Here is an 18,205-nt window from a genome sequence, read left to right on the forward strand (position 1 = left end):
ACAGCGGTTCAAAACGCGCAGATCTAGGATTGGCCGTGACCCACCGCTCTTTTTGGGTACGATGAAGTATGGGCTGTAAAACCCACTCTCCATCTCGGCTGGAGGAACCGGCTCGATTGCACCCTTCGCCAGGAGGGCAGCAATCTCCTCTCGCAAGACAGGGGCGGACAGGGGGTTGACCCTGGAGAAATACACGCCCGTAAACTTGGGGGGCCGTTTCGCGAACTGAATCGCGTAACCGAGTCTGATTGTGCGTATGAGCCACCGCGAGGGGCTGGCCCGCGCTAACCAGGCAGGCAGAGCCCTCGCTAATGGAGTCATCGCTACAATCGCTGACGTACCAGCGGTGGGGCAGCGCGGAGTGGGTGTGCTGATCCGGGAAGCACGAGGGTCCCGCGGAAAAGCTGGAGGAGAGCGATTCGCTCTGGCTCCGCACCCTGACTCCGGAGAGGGGGCTGGAGGGCTGAGGGAAGGGAGACCGTCCCCCCAGCGCTCGTGAGCCACTGGCGAAGCACGTAGAGTCTGCGAGCCGGAAGGCAGCGCGTCCCGGACTGGCAGAACTCGTGCAGTCACATCCGGGGAAGGGAAAAAGTGCTCTTTTACTGATGTTTTGGTGGCACTGAAAAGTACCGTTGTTATCGGGGCCCCGCCCTCCAGCGGGGAAAGAGCAAGTTTCCTCTTCTCCGGATGGCCTGTCTCAGGGACGCTTCGCGGTCCGTTTACCGGACTTAACGGCGCCCTGGGCAGGAGGGGCTGCCTGCTTTCGAGGTGAACGCCGCGCCCGCTTGGCCGGAGGCGCAGGCGGGGGCGGGGCAGCACTCGTTGGCGGGCGCCCTCGGCGAGGAACAGCGGAGGTGGATGGCTCGGCGGGCGGAGCGGGCTTACGGCCACGCCGATAGATGACATTGCCCATCGCATCCGACTGCTCTTTCACCGCCTTGAATTCCTGGGTGAATTCACCGACGGTGTCGCCGAACAGGCCAGCCTGGGATATGGGCGAGTCAAGAAAGCGAACTTTGTCAACGTCGCGCATATCGGCCAGGTTTAGCCAGAGGTGGCGTTCCTGAACCACAAGTGTGGACATCGTCCTCCCCAGCGCACACGCGGCGGACTTAGTAGTCCGAAGAGCATAGTCGGTCGCGGTGCGCAGCTCATGTAATAAGCTTGGGTTGGACCCGCCCTCGTGCAGCTCGGCCAGCGCCTGCGCTTGGTAGCGCTGGTAGGTGGCCATCGCGTGCAAAGCAGAAGCAGCCTGGCCCGCAGCCTTATAAGCTCTGGCTCCGAGGGAGGCAGACAACCTACAGGCTTTGGACGGGAGGCGGGGCAAACCCCGCCACGTAGAGGCGCCGCGCGGACAAAGATTGACCGCGATAGCGCGCTCCACTGACGGGATCGCCTCATACCCCCTGGCAGCTCCGCCGTCAAGGGCGGTGAGGGCGGAGGCACTCGCAGCACGGGCAGAGAAAGGTGCCCTCCAGGACTGCGTGAGCCTACTGTGCACTTCCGGGAAGAAGGGGACGAGAGGCTTCGAAGGCTTCGCCTTCTGGTCCTCTACGTAGCACCCATCTAGTCGGTCCGGCCGCGGAGCTGGGGGATAAACCATCTCCAACCCCACGGCCGAAGCAGCCCGGGAAAGCACGGCTAACATGTCCGCTTCAGGATCCGATTTGACAGCGCTCACCTGCCCGGAGGGGGTGAGCGGGTCCGGATCTTCGTCGGACAGTAAAAGCCCACCCTCCGATGCCGCGGAGGACATCTGATCTCCGGTGTCAGCGAGTGTGAGAGCTACCATCTGGTTAGACGGATCACTCTCACCACCCGAAGCTTGGATGGAGCGCCGTGAGGAGCGAGAGGTCCGCGAGCCCGTGGGCGGCGGATTAGCTCCCGCTGAAACCCTCAGATCTGCCCGAGCGCCCGCTGCTTTTTTAGAACAGGAGGCAACTGGGGTGGCTCGCTCTCTTGCGAAAGTTAGCCGCGATCTTAGCTGTGCAACGGTCATGGCATCGCAATGACGACATGAACCGCCCGCGAGCACCGCATTAACATGCTGGACCCCCAAACATGCAATGCAGTGATCGTGTCCATCATCCGGAGACAGGAAACCCCCGCATCCAGAAACGCACAGTCGGAGCGCCATCCTGAAAAGGACGTGCTGCACGACTGTGTTGCTCTTTTAGGAAAGTTGCAACTATACGCACCGCTCTGGAGGACCGGACCCAAAGAACCGCAGGCAAGGGAGTAACCCAGCTCGACCGTCTGCCACCGCGAAGACCCACTCTGGACCGGGAGACACACTCGTTCGCTCTGAAGTGCTGATCAGCAAGAGGAACCCTCATCGACTCACTCAGAAAGGATCTGAAGCGAAAAGGATGGCGTCTGCTGGCTTCAGGTGTGCTTATATGCTGAGATGATTGCAGATGTCGCACACCTGCGCAAGCTTACGCTGCCAATTAATTTCATTCATTGGCCCGTTCAATACTCTCCAGATAAGCGGCTTCTGATCCGAATCCTCCCATTCATGGCACTGAAGTTCCCCAACCGAAGGGGAACTGGTATTCACAGGCTTTCCAAACAAACAAACAAACAAACATAATAGATAACCAAGTGACATTTTTTAAAAATATATATTTGAACACATATTTAAATTGTGCTGTGTTTAGTTATGTCTGGTGGGCTTTTAAGGAAACAAAACATTAGTTTCACTCACACACATTGGTTTTTGGTGGTATATGAGGACTCTCAATAGGCGTATTGTATTTTATTCTGTAAAAACTGCTTGTTATATCACCTTTCTCTTACCCTTATCCTAAACCCAAACCATCAGAGAAACCCCATGGCAAACTTTGAACGTCAGAAGACCCCATCAAGTATGAATTAAGTTTTGTTTCTGTCTTCTGTTGACTAAATAAAAGGTATTTTGAAGAAATCTGATTGCTGGGACCCATCGATTTCCCTAGTAGGAAATGGATTACCATGTCCATTTAGGTCAATTGGTCACAACAACCAGCATTTTAAAAATGATCTTCTTTTGTGTTCAACAGAAAAAAGAAACTCAAATAGATTCTGAACAAATGAGAGTAAATTATAGCTTTTATTCTTGGGTGAATGTCCTCATAAACCACATCAACATTGTAATAGCTAGGTCATGCCCATGTCATTATACAAGTTTATGTCCTCATAAACCACCCAAATCAGAGTGTGTCAAACACACTCACATAAACAGCTGTCTTTATGACAGTGGTTTTCAATTCCGGTGCTTGGTCCCCCTGCACATTTTGTAAGACTTCCTTACTTGACACTTAAGGAAGATCATCAGCTTCCATCAGATCCATGAACTGAGCCTTGTTTGTCAAATATTAAGTGTGATTTTATGTTTTGTATCTGTGATCTGTTGAACAAATATACACAGAAACACCAACTGAGCCAAGGTTCGAACCAGCGACCCAGCAACCTTCTTGCTGTGAGGCGACAGCACTACCTACTGCGCCACTGCCTTTTTTTTTTTATATATATATATATATATATGCCGAGGCAGTGGCGCAGTTGGTGTTTCTGTGTGGAGTTTGCATGTTCTCCCTGCTTTCGCGTGGGTTTCCTCAGAGTGCTCCGGCTTCCCCCACAGTCCAAAGACATGCGGTACAGATGAATTGGGTAGGCTAAATTGTCCCTAGTGTGTAAATGTGTGTGTGGACGTTTCCCAGAGATGGGTTGCGGCTGGAAGGGCATCCGCTGCTTAAAAACTTGCTGGGTATATATATTAAAGAAAGCTGGTTGCTGGTACATATCGACTTTCCAAGTAGGAAATAGATTACTATGTAGGTCAATAGGTCCCAGCAACCAGCATTTTTCTAAATATCTTCTTTTGTGTTCAACAGAAGAACAACTCAAATATGTTTTGAACAAGTGAGAAGAGAGTAAACGATAATGCTTTCATTTTTGGGTCCTCGTAAACCACAACAACATTGTAATAGCTAGGTCACGCCCATTGTCAATTTACAAAATTGTGTCCTCATAAACCACCCAAATCAGTGTGCATCATACACAAACACAGACGCATAAACAGCTGTCTTTATGACAGTGTATCTTCTCAATTTCGATCCTCGGCCACCCCCTGCACATTTTGTACGTCTTCATTGCTTAATACACCTGATTTAGATCATCAGCACGTAATGAACTGATCCTTAAGTGTCAAATTTTAAGCATATGTTTGTTGCTGTATTCTGTTGAACAAATAAAAGATATTTTGAAGAAATCTGGTTGCTGGGACCCATCGATTTCCCTAGTAGGAAATAGATTACAACATACAGTAGGTCAATGGGCAACCAGCATTTTTCTAAATATCTTATTTTGTGTTCAAGAGAAGAAAGAAACTCAAATAGGTTTTAAACAAGTGAAGGATGAGTTAAGGATAAACCTTTCATTTTTGGGTAGAAATGTCCTCATAAACCACATCAACATTGTTATATCTAGCCCATTGTCATTATACAACTGTGTGTCTTCGTATACCACATAAATCATACACTCGTAAACTCACAAACACATGCACAGCTAGCTATCTTTATTATTTTTTAATACTATACAAACTCTACATCATATCCTCTACCCTACACATCCAAACCCAACCCTCACAGGAATCAGTCAGCATTTTACATTTTTCAAAATACTTCATTCTCTGTGATTTATAAGGTGTTTTCCCTCATGCTGAAAAATAGCTTTAAAACAAATCTGGTATTGCTATACTTGTGGGGACATTTGGTCTCTATCATCACATTACATCATATCACAGATCACACCCAAACATTTATAATTTGCTACTAGCCAATTCAGTTAGAAACAAATTATAAATATTTATGTGTGATGTTAGACAATGAACTTAAGTGGGATGTATAGACTAAACCTATTAGGAAAAAGCTTCAACAGAGAATGTACTTCTTAAAAAAACTATAGACTTTTAAATGTTGACAATACATTGTTGACCATGTTTTATAGTGCTTTAATCGAAAGTATTGCAACATTTTGTGTGATCTGTTGGTATGGAAAGGCTGAGGCCCAGAAGAGGTCACTGGGAAATGCGGTAACAACAGACAGACTGAGGAATAAAACTAAAAAAAACATTGAGAGTATATACAAATAAAGAGTACTAAATATGGCTATCATGATTGTCAATGATGAGAGGCATCCTTTATTATACACCTTCCAACTGTTACCATCAGATCGTCAATATTGTGTTCCCAGATGTGTAAGAATCATTTATACCTCAAGAAAATATACCTCTCTCAGTAGCAGTTGATGGCTAATAGACTAGACATTTATTTAGAGTAGTGGTACTATGTTTTTATATGATTTATTTATATGAATGACAAATCTGAAATGTCAGATGTCTCTGTGAGTGTATGCTGCAAATAAAATTTCCCTACGGAAACAAATAAAGTTAACTAACTAACTAACTAACTAACTAACTAACTAACTAACTAACTAACTAACTAACTAACTAACTAACTAACTAACTAACTAAAACAAGGTACACACATACTAACACATGTGCTTTGATTACCTTATAATAGATGTACCTGAACCATCACAAGAACAACATAAAATGGCAAGACAAACACAAAAAGGTAAGATTGATCATAATAAAGGAACACAGTTGTCACTTTTCTTATATTCTCTCTTTAATGGCATCAGATATTGATGACAGCATTTGAATACAGCAGAACTCTGTTCTAGACAGACATAATATATCTAAGAGGGCATCATAAAAGATACAAGGTCATTACCATAAAAAGAAATAAATACAAATCAAGAACAATCCAAAAATCTGTGAGTATATCTCTTAAATAACATTGTATAAACCTATAATAATCGAAACAACATCAGTGTCAAAAACGAGAAATGACGAAACGAATAACCTTTAACGAATAATTTGCACAACAGATTCACATTTCACAGTCAATTTCACCAGTGCTTAGCAGTTAGCACTGTTCGGTTTTCTCTCAATGTATCTGAATGTACCTATGGTTAAAACAAGTACAGCACAAAATGAGTTGTTGCTGCCGGCTGAACACAGTGATATACTGATCTCACTTTACTTTTAGCAATTTCTATCTTGGTCTTGGTCATTTTATTTACTTGTAAATGTGGTTGTTTTCATGATAGACAACCTCAGAGCTGAAACAACCAAGAGGATGGAGCGTTCATGATCATTACAAAAATTATGTATGAAGTTTAAAGGGTTGTTGACTTAAAAATGAAAATGATCTTATTAAGTACTTGCCTTCATGCCATTCTAAACACATAAATGTGCGCACCCTATACTGACACTGAGAAGAAGAAGAATTTGAATGATGCCATTGTTTTTGCTTTTACGTGTGTACACATATCCTGTTGTGATGTTATGCCTAATATCTATGTTTATGTACTTGATGCTGGGGCTTTTTCCTCCCTGATCTCACACTTCCCCTACTTCAAGGATAGTCTGAGAGGGGCTTTTTTTACCTTCCTGTTTTCTAATGTATCTTTTAGGAAATAAGATTCTTTCTTAAAGCTACCTCTCGTTTGACCTGTCTTCCCCTGAAATCTGTGATGTTTGTGTATGGTCAGGAAGGGGTCCAAATTCACTACATGTAAAAGTGTATGTGACACATAAAGGCTTTTTAACATTATTATCATCATCATCATCATCATCAAAAGTATATTCAAAGCTTGATATAAATATTAAAATTATACGACTCAAGACACTGTTTCAAAGTTGTTGTTTTTTTTACATTTTTCTGGACTTTAAAAGAGTCAGAAACTTTGCTTTTGCTCTCAGATTGTGAACTTGTGTTCTGAAGTTTAGAAAGACACAAATAATAACATCATTTTAATTTCTGAGTGAACTAACCCTTTAAGTAAATGAATAAATCATACAATCCTATGGTTAAAAGACCTGGTTTATTTCCCCTAAAATTTCCTCCGCTGATCTAAGGGAGGAATGGGAAATGACACTTGAAAACTGTGGAGTACTGTGAGAACTTTAAGCTATGATACTGTAATGCTGAAGATGTTGCATAAAGAAATAATTACCCCAAACTGGAAACATTCTGGAGTATTTCCTCATTCCCAGGCCATCCAAATACTATAAGAAAGCGATTGATTAATTTACTTTAAAAAAAAGTAAGCAAATTTGTTGCCTTAAAAGTGACAAGTTGACTTTCCTTAAAAAAGTGTGTAAAGCTGTTGTAACCTTGAATTGTTAAGCTGACTTAATTTTTATAATTCCATCAGGACAATGACCCAAAGCACACCACCAAAATATCAATGGAGTGGCTTCACAACAACTCGGTGAATGTCCTTGAGTGGCCCAGCCAGAGCCCAGACCTAAATCCTATTGAACAATTCTGGAGAGATCTGAAAATGGCTGTAGACCGTCACTTCCCATTCAACTTAATAGAGCTTGAGAGGTACTGCAAAGAGGAATGGGCAAAAGTTTCCAAAGACAGGCGTGCCAAGCTTGTGGCATCATATTCAAAAAGACTAGAGGCTGTAACTGCTGCCAAAGGTGCATCAACAAAGTATTGAGCAAAGGCTGTGAATACTTATGTACATGTAATTTTCCAGGTTTTATTTTTAATAAATTTGCAACAATTTAAAAAAATCTTTTTTTCACATTGTCATTATGTTGTATTTTATGTAGAATTGTGAGGAAATACATGAATTTAATCCATTTTAGAATAAGGCTGTAACATTAAAAAATGTGGAAAAAGTGAAGCGCTATGAATACTTTCCAGATGCACTTTAAGTAGACTGTAATTAGACCATTTATTTGAATGTCTAAAACCCACATTTAGGCAGCTGTAAAGTAATTCACATGAGCTTAGCCAACAAATAAGACTCTTCTCTAGCAAAACAAATCAGTCATTTTCAGAAAAAGGGCTTTAAAATGATCAAGTTGTATGCTTTAGATACAGAAAAATCCTTCCAAAAAATCTTAGATGACCTGGAAAAATAACCAGCAATTTTTCATAGTTGGGCGAACTATTTCTTTAGGATACTAAACACAAATCTTTGCAATAGATAGTCAATACTGCATGATTATATTCAGCATAAAGGTCTAAACCCTCTATTTGCACTCTAAAGGGCCAAGATTGCTAAATACAATATTGACAGTGATTAAATCCTTCATCGTGAACTACAATACGCTAAAATACAGCATTACATGTAATAAATATGTTTGGTGACACTGAGCTTATGAAATAGAACTGTATGTATTGATACAATTCAGTGCAGTCAGCATTTTCACTTCAAATGCACGCCTGAAGTGTAAATGTGCGATTATGTTCAGAGCAAATTGAGCAGATTTATTGTACTTAGTTTGAAGAAGCTTCATAATTACTAATATTTCCGTATCATGTCAGTCTCATCAAGTCTCCACTTTTCCAAAAGTGCCATCGGGAGGTCTGTAATGTTTAGGAAAAGCCTTCAGCTGCAGACAGTTAAAGGCATACTTGCGACATCCAACGTTCTTCGTGGTATTCTCGCGACGGCAGCCCTCGCTGGGATTGAGTGAGTGAAAACAAACAGAACATGAAGCCATGTTTAGAAAAACCACAGGCAAAAATTAGCACAGCCACAAAAGACATTTCAGCAGTGTAATGAGCATGAGTATCACCGGTGAACAGGGAATGAGGGTGGCGGAAGCCAGTCACCATTCAAAAATAAAAAAAAGCATAAACAAACAAGCAAACAATGTTACAACACAGCTAAAACAAGCAGAAAATGCTAACGCAGCATTGCTATAAGCAAAGAGGCTCACAAAAAGTCCTGCATTTTTGGGTAGCATAGATGCAGTCAAAGCTCTGAAGCAAATCATTTGACAGAAATGTGACAACAAAAGAAAGAAATAAGATTAGCAGGCTACATCGGCTGTATAATAATTACATTTGACCATCTGCCCTCTTTTTGGGATTCCAAACAGTTTGTTTTCAATTTTTTTATACATATGAATTGCTGATAGGCCTGTCACAATAATCAATATATCGTTCAACACATGAACATGACCTCAATCATTTTTGGTGATGCAATATATATCGCAAAATATATATCTATTGGAGTGGTCAGTAGCTAAGTTTCCATCCAAAAATGTGAATTAACTTTACGCGCAAAACTAGATTATCACATAAAAGATGTGTAAATAAAGCAGCGTTTCCATCTAACGAGTCAACTTATTAACTATCTGGCGCCAAATATCAACAGTAAATATGGATTTTGCTGTGGTAAGTGAGGCTGTGTGAATCTTTTTTTCATTTAATGGCAATCTTGACACGCAGTGAACGCGAGGTGGCATTTGAAGGCTTGAGATGCAGAGCACAGATGCTCTTGATTCTGGAAGTCATTAATAATAACACTAATACTGTATTATATGGCCAAATACTGTATTATATGTACCGATTATGGCATTTTAGAATGACAACATTACAAATGTAATACAAAACAACATTTCAGGTGCTTTACAGTGTGATCAGCCTGCTGATTTATCCACTTGCACATATTTTTATTATCACATGATCTCTTCTAACAAAATTACATGACCTTTTTTTAATGCGCATACAGGAATTTGTACGGTAGAAGTGTTTCCATCGTAGTTTATGCTTAAGTTTATCTTACTCAGTTATGCGCATATGTTTTTTATGCGTATTTTCAAAATTTATGTGCATCTTGGTGTTTCCATTAACCGTTTTTTTTATATACATATAAAATCTATATTGAAAATACACATAAACATAGGTGGATGGAAACGTAGCTAGTGTCAGTATGGTATAAAAAAATGACAGTATTTACTATAAATTACTATAGTAAATTTTCATGTGGGTTTCTAACAACTTAAATAGATCTGGAAGCAGATATCACACTTTTTATACAAATATTACTTTTTACCCTGCACCTTTTTTGTTAACATTTATTATTATCTATTTGTTTAGGATATATACGTTTTACCATACTGATTCCAGTGCCTAATTATTAAATTGTTAAAATATAATTAAATGAATAATTCTTAATAAAAATAAAATATGTGTTCTTTGGAAGAGTGTACTAGCACTGTATTTATAATATATTATCGATCTGGCATTATATATTTAGTGGCATAAAATTGTCAATAATTTTGTTTAATCGCAATATATATATCGTACGACAAAAATAAAAATCGCAACAGGCCTAATTGTTGACACTTTCATCAATGTGCTCACACATAAATAACATTAAAGTAATATTAAAATGTAAACGTGTTCAACTGAGTTTGCAATGTGAAGGTAAACAATATCAGTTAGCGTGACACGGTAAAATCGACTATGTTTGACCTGTCTGCCAAATAAACTAATTAGAAACTAAATATCCGAGTCATTCCCAACTCAAATAACATGAAATGAGAAATTCTGAAGTAAATTTAGATGCTAAAACTATACGGCAACTTTGTTTAATGAAACTAATGGAATTTAGTTGCCATTCACTTTAAAAATGTAATAAAACATACATAGAAAAGAGCAACATGGGCAATCTGCTAATTTTCTTCTAAGTTTCACTTAATGTATTATTATCTTTTTAAACTTAGCAAGAAATGTGTTTTTGGATTTCAATTCTAGCAACTTCCAAATCAAAACTGTTCCCTTCAAAATGCCTTTTAGTTTTAGACTAAATTCACATTTATGTTCATTGAACATGTTTTTTAATAAGTTAAATAAGGTAGAGCTAAGAAATCTTTTTTGATCTTTGAGTAAAATGTTTTTTACTTTTTAAAATACTGAATAAAACTATTGAAATAATATGAATAAAATGTGAATATTGGAAAAAGAAGCATAAAAACTGCATATTGTGTAGCTAAAATATGATTCTTTGAGCATAAAAACTCAATAAATTCATCATTAATGAAGACTAAAATATGTTTCCCCAACCCAATCCCTAACTAGATACTCATTACATAAACATTCACCAATGGAGTCTATCATTCCAAACCTACAACTGATCTTTAAGGGCTGCAAAAATAATCCCAAATCTGTCACAACTGCTTATGACAAGTGTCTAGTGCAGCATTTCGATTGTATGCTCTTTTCTTTTTTTCTTGTGTAATAAAATTCAGGGGCAAGTACAGTAGTAACAGATAAATTAACCAATTTTTTATTTTATAATAATCATGCAGCCCTAATTAAAGCCAATGATCACACTTTAATTTGATCAAACTAAAGCCTATCCTTAAATTCTATCAATGACTATCTGAACTCTCTCCATCTAACCTAAAATCTTTCTCCAGTTTCTATTTATCCAACATGATTATAACGAGCATTTTGAAGCAAACTACGCAAAATTAGACTCACAGAGCCGCAAACATCCTTGTAAATGGACCCATTCGGCATCTCCAATCGAGATTGGGACCTTTTCTGTAGCCTGGCGAAGGTTATTCTTTCTATATAAAGTTCTTGTGATGGGCAGCTCTTCAGAGCATGAAAGCTCAAGCAGTGCTAACTTGTAAACAGCAGATGTACTGGCCGTGGCACATGGCCAGACACATTTTACAAAGCACAGAGAAGCCATTTGTAATTTGGCACAAAGGGAAGCACAATTAAAACTGGTAGTCTGATAAAAATAAGCAATATCCAATCATTAAAGTAAGTGTTTACATATAAAATATTCAATTACACATAAACATGGGAAGAATTCAGAACATTTGCAGCCTGTAGGACATTATTAAAGTGATTGATTTTGGCAAAAGAAGAATACATTCCATTCATCAGTCCTGCATAAGTCACTTAAAGCAACACATGGATGCATTGTTATCTAAACATACACATCTGAAAGCAACACTCCACTTTTATTTTTGGAATAGGCTCATTTTACAAGTCTCCTAAAGCTAAACAGTCAAGTTTTTTTCCCATTTTTTAATCCATACAGCCAACATTCAGATCTTTATTTATTTATTTTTTAATTTTGATTATAAGCTATATACAACAAATGCGAGATCCACTCAAAAAATTAAAATAATAATAAAAACAGTAATACTGCAATAATAGGATTGAAAAATATCTGATAGAGTCACTCTCATATTTAAATAAAAAGTGTACAGTTTTCTTACTGGATCTGAGGGTCTTTTAGCTTAGCATAAATCATTGAATCGGATTAGACCATTAGCATCCCACAAAAAACAAAAGAGCAACAATTTGTTTTACACATTTGTCCTATAAAGCTTGACTTCTGTAGTAACATCATATACTAAGACTGACGGAAAATGAAAAGTTGAAAATTTTCTAGGTCAATATACAGTCAAGCTTTAAATGGTAAATATAACACTTTTTTTTTTTAAATTGAACAAGATGCTAATGATTTAATTTAATTAAATGATTTATGCTAAGCTAAAAGTGCTCCCACCAGAGACGGAAATCAGCCGAAGGGATTCAAAAATGGTAAAAACTCAACTGTTTAACTATAGGGGGATTGTTAACCCAAAAAAGTGGAGCGCTTCTAAAGGACTGTTCCAGATTCAACACAAGTAAAAGAATAAATAAATGAATGGTATTTTAATGCCAGTTCCTTGTTTCACTGGCTACGTTTACATGGACATCAGTAATTGAATAATTAGCCTTAATCTGAATCTGACATATGATTAAGGTGTTTACATGAGTTGCTTTTTGAATTTTCCCATTATGATCCCATATTACATGTTATAGCACGTAGTTCAATTAACGTCATTGCGTCACAACACTATCCACATTTCCTCCGGAGTTTCATGTAATTTCGGGTGTTTCATTTTTAATTTGTCGACTTTAACTGCAGTTTGACAGTTTTACTTTCATTAGGAAACATTTCATGCATGCCCCCCTGACAAACGAGATAATGGATGCGAGTATGAACTGCTGGAAGAGTGTTGTTTTAATAGAATTTGATACAGCACGCCATATGGGGAAAAACTCTGCATTTCATGATGCAGAAGTCTGTGTTCCACTGATTCGATAGGTGCAGTGAATAGTGTCAAACAGTCATCTGTGTATAGATTATCCTGTCCCAAAATGCGGCGAAACGTCCTAAATTATGGCAATAGTTTGATTAAAGTATTTACATGTCTGTACTAAACTGAAATATTGCTAAAATCCATACACATGTCTTAATTTGATCATTGTTTATTCCATTATGACCTTAATCATATTAAATGAATCAAAAATCGCTGTTAACATAGTAAATTCTTAATCAGCATATTGTCTTAATCATATTAAGATCGGATTATTGGTGTCCATGTAAACATACTTATTGACTCACTGTTAATAGATGTAAAGATGGTTTTAATTTAGTTTCACAAATTGGATGACAAATCCAAATTGCCTTTGGTAAACGGTCACATGTGACAGATGTGGTAGTATAACTTGCGCTGAACCTGGATTACTCCTTTTACACAAAATACATATTAAACCTATTGCCGTGTACTTCCCAAAAACATCCTTGCAGATGTTTAACAGCAACCACAACTCAAAATAATTCTCAAGTGCATATATATATAGATTTCCCTGACTAAAAATACAATCCTACATGGCCAAATTGGAGGTTAGTGCAGACCAGTCTTGGTATAAAGAGCAAAAAGTATTCTTCCTACCAAACATGGGAAGACATGGACACACTTATTAGCCTAAAGTGCAATCAAATTTTTAAAGCAAGTGCGATGATAGCTGAAATGAGCTTTGGCCAGGCCTTAGCTTTGCATTTAGATAGAAACACATGGAAGACGTAACAAAATTGATCACAAAAATCACTAAAAAATTCCATGATACATTACAGAAACAATATCCCCTTATTTATACATATCGTATGGACCACTAGCAAACTATATGGGCATTTGCTAAAAAATAGTTTGCTATAATAACATAAATAAAACAGTTTGATATTATAAGAATATTTAGCGATCCAGGTCTCAAATATATATGAATATCTATGTTAAATATACCCTCTAAAATAATTTAGAATGAATACAAATGACTGTACAAACTTTTCTTGTCAGCCAAGATTACTTAAGAAGAGATAGAGGTAAGGCAGAAAGGAACAACAAGACCTTTAGTAGGCCCCAATATACTTATAGCAAAATCGTATGAATAGGGGTGACATAATCTCGAATAAATTCAGGGCAAAACAAAGTTCTTTCCAGATTAAATAAGATTGGAGATAAAAAAAAGAAGCAATTTTTAACAGCTCTGACTGGCAAATACCCTTGAACTAGTGATGCACAATATATTGGGGCGATAAATGATTATTTATAATGTTATTGTATTGTTTTGGCTGGTGTTGTCCCCATAAACCCCATAAAAAAGAGGTTTACCATTAAAAAAGCACTTCAAAATGACCTTAAAAGCAAAGTAGATTTTTAAACAAAATAAGTTGTCCACTCTGTTTGTGTTTTTTTTAGGCTCAAATTAAGATCAAGATTTTATTTATCTGCCTATATATCAGTTATTAATCTCCAAATATAAAGTTACACCATATCCTAAAACATCCAACACGAAAAGATTCCAGCGACAAGCAATATGGCTGCCGAACCAAAGCTAAAAGAGAGGTAAAATGTAGCACAGAATTGTCCACTGCAAGAAATGGAAAAGTTTATAATCTAATTAATAAATATTAAACCTCATTAACATTATTAAGAGTACATATACTAACGTGTTTAAACTTTGTTTCCTACTTGTTTTATTCTCTAGACTAGATCTGAGGTCAAATCTGCGGCTCCTTTCAGTATGGCAATAAATCCCACATAAAATGTCACACTGGTTACATTTAACACTGAATAAAGCACATAATCATCATCTGAGATGATCATTGTCATGGTAGTTTATGCTGTTGTTCCAGCCACAATGTTCCAAAAATAAAAACTAGTTTTTAAAATAAGAGTTTAGAAAAAATGTGTGAAAAAAGTTACGACGCAGCACCGTGTTGAGTGTAGTAGACACGGCCATTCTCGGTTATTCTTATTGGCTAAAATTTCCATATTGGTGCATTCCTACTCAGTAAAACTTAACAGTCAACTTTATCAAATGAAATGAGTGTAGCTAACTCAAAATTGACTGAAGTTTAATTCTACTCGCTTGAAAAGGTAATGAGTTAACTAAATACCTCATTACTTCAACTTAAATGGAGTAAGTTCACAGTACTCATATAGATTAGTTTTTTTTTTTTACTTAAATGGTTTGTAGCAATCGGTTTCCTCAAATAGTTTGAGTTGCCTTCACTTTTTGTGTTTTACAGTGCTTAGCTGTTTAAGTACTATTCATTTACTGGGTTTTTCTGTGCTTAAATTGCTTTGTTTACTCAAATTAATTAAGTTCACAGTACTTAAGATTAGTTTTTGAACTTAAATGGTTTGTTGCAATCGGTTTCCACAAGTTTGAGTTGAGACTTTTGGGGTTTTACAGTGAACCTTTAACCACTACTTGTCAGCAGAAATACCATGATAAGTGTGAGTGGAAGTGGTTAGACATTATACATTTTGAACAAACTGAGGAGCTGCTTGACAGTTGTGAAGTTGTAATTGTAATTAAGCAACACTGACAAATTCTTCATGTTTAATAACTTAAAGCGTCTTGCTTTAAAGCATAATATTGTACTGTGCTATAAAAAAACTTGACTGAAAAGCCATATCGCAAAACTAATCTGATGATCAGATGCCTGATAGTCAGCCCTGTTTTTTTGTTTTTGTTTTTGAGTGTGGTTAATTTGTTATTGAGAAAAATAGTGAAGCATTCACAAACAAAATGTACAAATGAATGATCAAAAATGGTGTACTTTTTAAAGTATTCAGTTACAGTCAAGCCTGAAATTATTCATACCCCTTGCAAACTCTGACCTGAAGTTACTTTATTTAACCAGGAAGTTGCTTTTGATCACAAAATGACACAAGCTTTTTCCAAAAAAAAAAAAAAAAAATTCTCAGCTTTTATTTTTATTTACAGAATTTGCTAGGGATATGTATAATTTCATATTTGACTGTATTGTTTTTTTATACCTGCAGATTAAAATGGTATCACTTGATTGAATGGCCGTTTTAAGTTGATCAATATGGGCCAGTAGGAACTTTCTGCGCCTAATAGTACACTGTAAAACCCAACAGTCAACTTTATCAAATGAATTAAGTTTAGTTAAGTCAGAATTTACTGGAAGCTAATTCTACTCATTTGAAAAGACTTTTAAACTGTTGAAAGTAACGAGTTAATTAAATACCTCATTACTTCAACTTAAATGGAGTTCACAGTTCTCATATAGATTAGTATTTTAACTCAAATGGTTTGTAGCAATCGACTTCCTTAAACGGTTTGAGTTGCCCTAACTTATTGGGTTTTACAGTACTCAGATGTTTTGAGTTCTCTTCATTTACAGGGTATTACAAATTGCTTCATTTACTAAAATGGATTGAGTACACAGTACTCATAAGGACTCGTTTTTGAACTTAAATGGTTTGTTGCAATCGGTTTCTTCAAATGGTTTGAGTTATATTAAATTTTTGTGTTTTACAGTGTAGGCTCAAGGGCTGTTATCATCAATCCACATGGTTAATTAGCAATAAATCACACATGGCTGCGGCCGAAGTTACAGAAAATTATTGATATTATTTATTAATTTTCGCATTAATTTTATTTTATTAACGTCTACCCCTACTCCAACCCTAAATCCAACCAGCACAGTAATGTAAAAACAGATCTGGATCTGGAGTTTTCTCTATAAGTATAGCTGATTAACAAATGTGGATGGATGTTAACAATCTTCTAAGCCTACCAGTAGGCACAAAAGGGCCCTACTTGCCCATATCTATCAGCTGATAACCACTGATAACACCCATTCAATCAAGTGATAACATTGGAAGCAAGTGGTTATCCACTCTTCTTTTAACCCCTATGTGAAGACCAAAAAACAGATTTTGCAGTAAATATATGGGGGCCTTTAGAGAGAACAGCTGAATCAATCAAAGAGAACTCAGCATTGTCTGCACACAGCTCCTCTCCCAGCGGAGGAAAAAAACTGGAGGAGGAAACAGAACAGCAGAGAAAGGAAGTGCTGAGAAAGCTGGAGCGAGGAAGAGAGAGAGAGAAATAAAAAATGGGAAGAGGGGGCTCAGCTGCAGCGGAGTTTGGCCAGCAGATAGGCTATGCTGAGGAACACCCAGACGATGAGCAGGTTTGGGCTCAGGGCCAGAAGGGGCAGAGAGTAGAGCAGACTGGGGTCCAGCCTGAAGTCCCGTACGGGCAATAAGCCGCTCAGGTTCTTCTGAGTGACCCCCTCCCTGGTCCCAATGCTGCAAAGAGGGGCAAGGGGGGGCGACGGCAAGGGCCAGAGAGGACAAACCGAATGGGATGACATGCATAGGGATGGGGTGACGAGAACATGGAGGAAGTTCCAACGGTGATGTAAAGCAAGAATGAAATGTAAAAAAAACGAAGACATGACGAGAAAAGTTGTCGAGTCCATCCATCAGACATGGATGCGAAATTGAAAGACATAAAACAGACATGTGAAATGGGAAAAGTAACACAGACACAGAGAAGAGAAGAGAAGGAGAGAGAATAAAAGAAAGAAAAAATTAAGAGTGATTTTCTGCATCATTGCCATTGAAAGTAAAAAGTTAAGAGAGATGGCTTCTCCATGTCGGACAGAAGGGGGCGCATGTGAGCTACTGCTGTCATCTGCAACGGGTCATGCAAATCAAGCGTGCTGAGGCCTCCCAGCATGCAACAGGCCAACCTTCATAACAAAACAGCTGTAAATATGAAAACAATCCCTGCGTTTAGAAGATTCTGTTTACGTCGAAACTTCTGAAAGAAGGAACAATTTTAGGAAAGGATTTTATTTGAAATTTAAAAAAAAAAAACTTTAAAATAATAATAATAATCATTTTACTTTCACACAGGGGACAGCAGCTCAGTGGCATAACATGCACAGTGCATTCTGGGTAATACTTTACCTTAACTATAAATAGATAAGGTAAAAAATAGATACTATAAGTAGATACTTCACTAAACTATAATGGTCTGCTGTTAATTTACTCACCCTCAATCCATCTAGGACATAAGTTGCATCCCAAATGACACTATTTTCTTAGGCCCAATCCCAATTCTATTTTTGTACCCCTACCCCTTGGCCCTTAAAACAGAGTGTAAAGGGGAAGGGTTTCAAAATTTACCCCATAAGTAAAGGGACTGCACTACAGCAC

At 38.1% G+C, this 18,205-nt stretch overlaps 1 protein-coding gene across 39 annotated transcripts in view; it reads right to left on the reverse strand.

The window, feature by feature from the left end:
• inpp4ab (inositol polyphosphate-4-phosphatase type I Ab) overlaps positions 1-18,205 on the reverse strand; it is a 142,854-nt gene that overhangs the window by 13,251 nt on the left and 111,398 nt on the right. For 14 of the 39 annotated variants that reach the window (XM_087256159.1, XM_087256155.1, XM_087256141.1 and 11 more), the window contains one exon: positions 11,630-17,290. The exons of 11 other annotated variants lie outside the window; for them this stretch is intronic. In XM_087256159.1, coding sequence (XP_087112285.1) covers positions 17,110-17,290 — 181 coding nt within the window. In that variant the 3' untranslated portion in view covers positions 11,630-17,109. 39 annotated transcript variants of the gene reach the window in all.

This window comes from Danio rerio, chromosome 6, assembly GCF_052040795.2.
Source record: "Danio rerio strain M-AB ecotype USA chromosome 6, GRCz13ab, whole genome shotgun sequence".
Taxonomy (NCBI): Eukaryota; Metazoa; Chordata; class Actinopteri; order Cypriniformes; family Danionidae; genus Danio; species Danio rerio.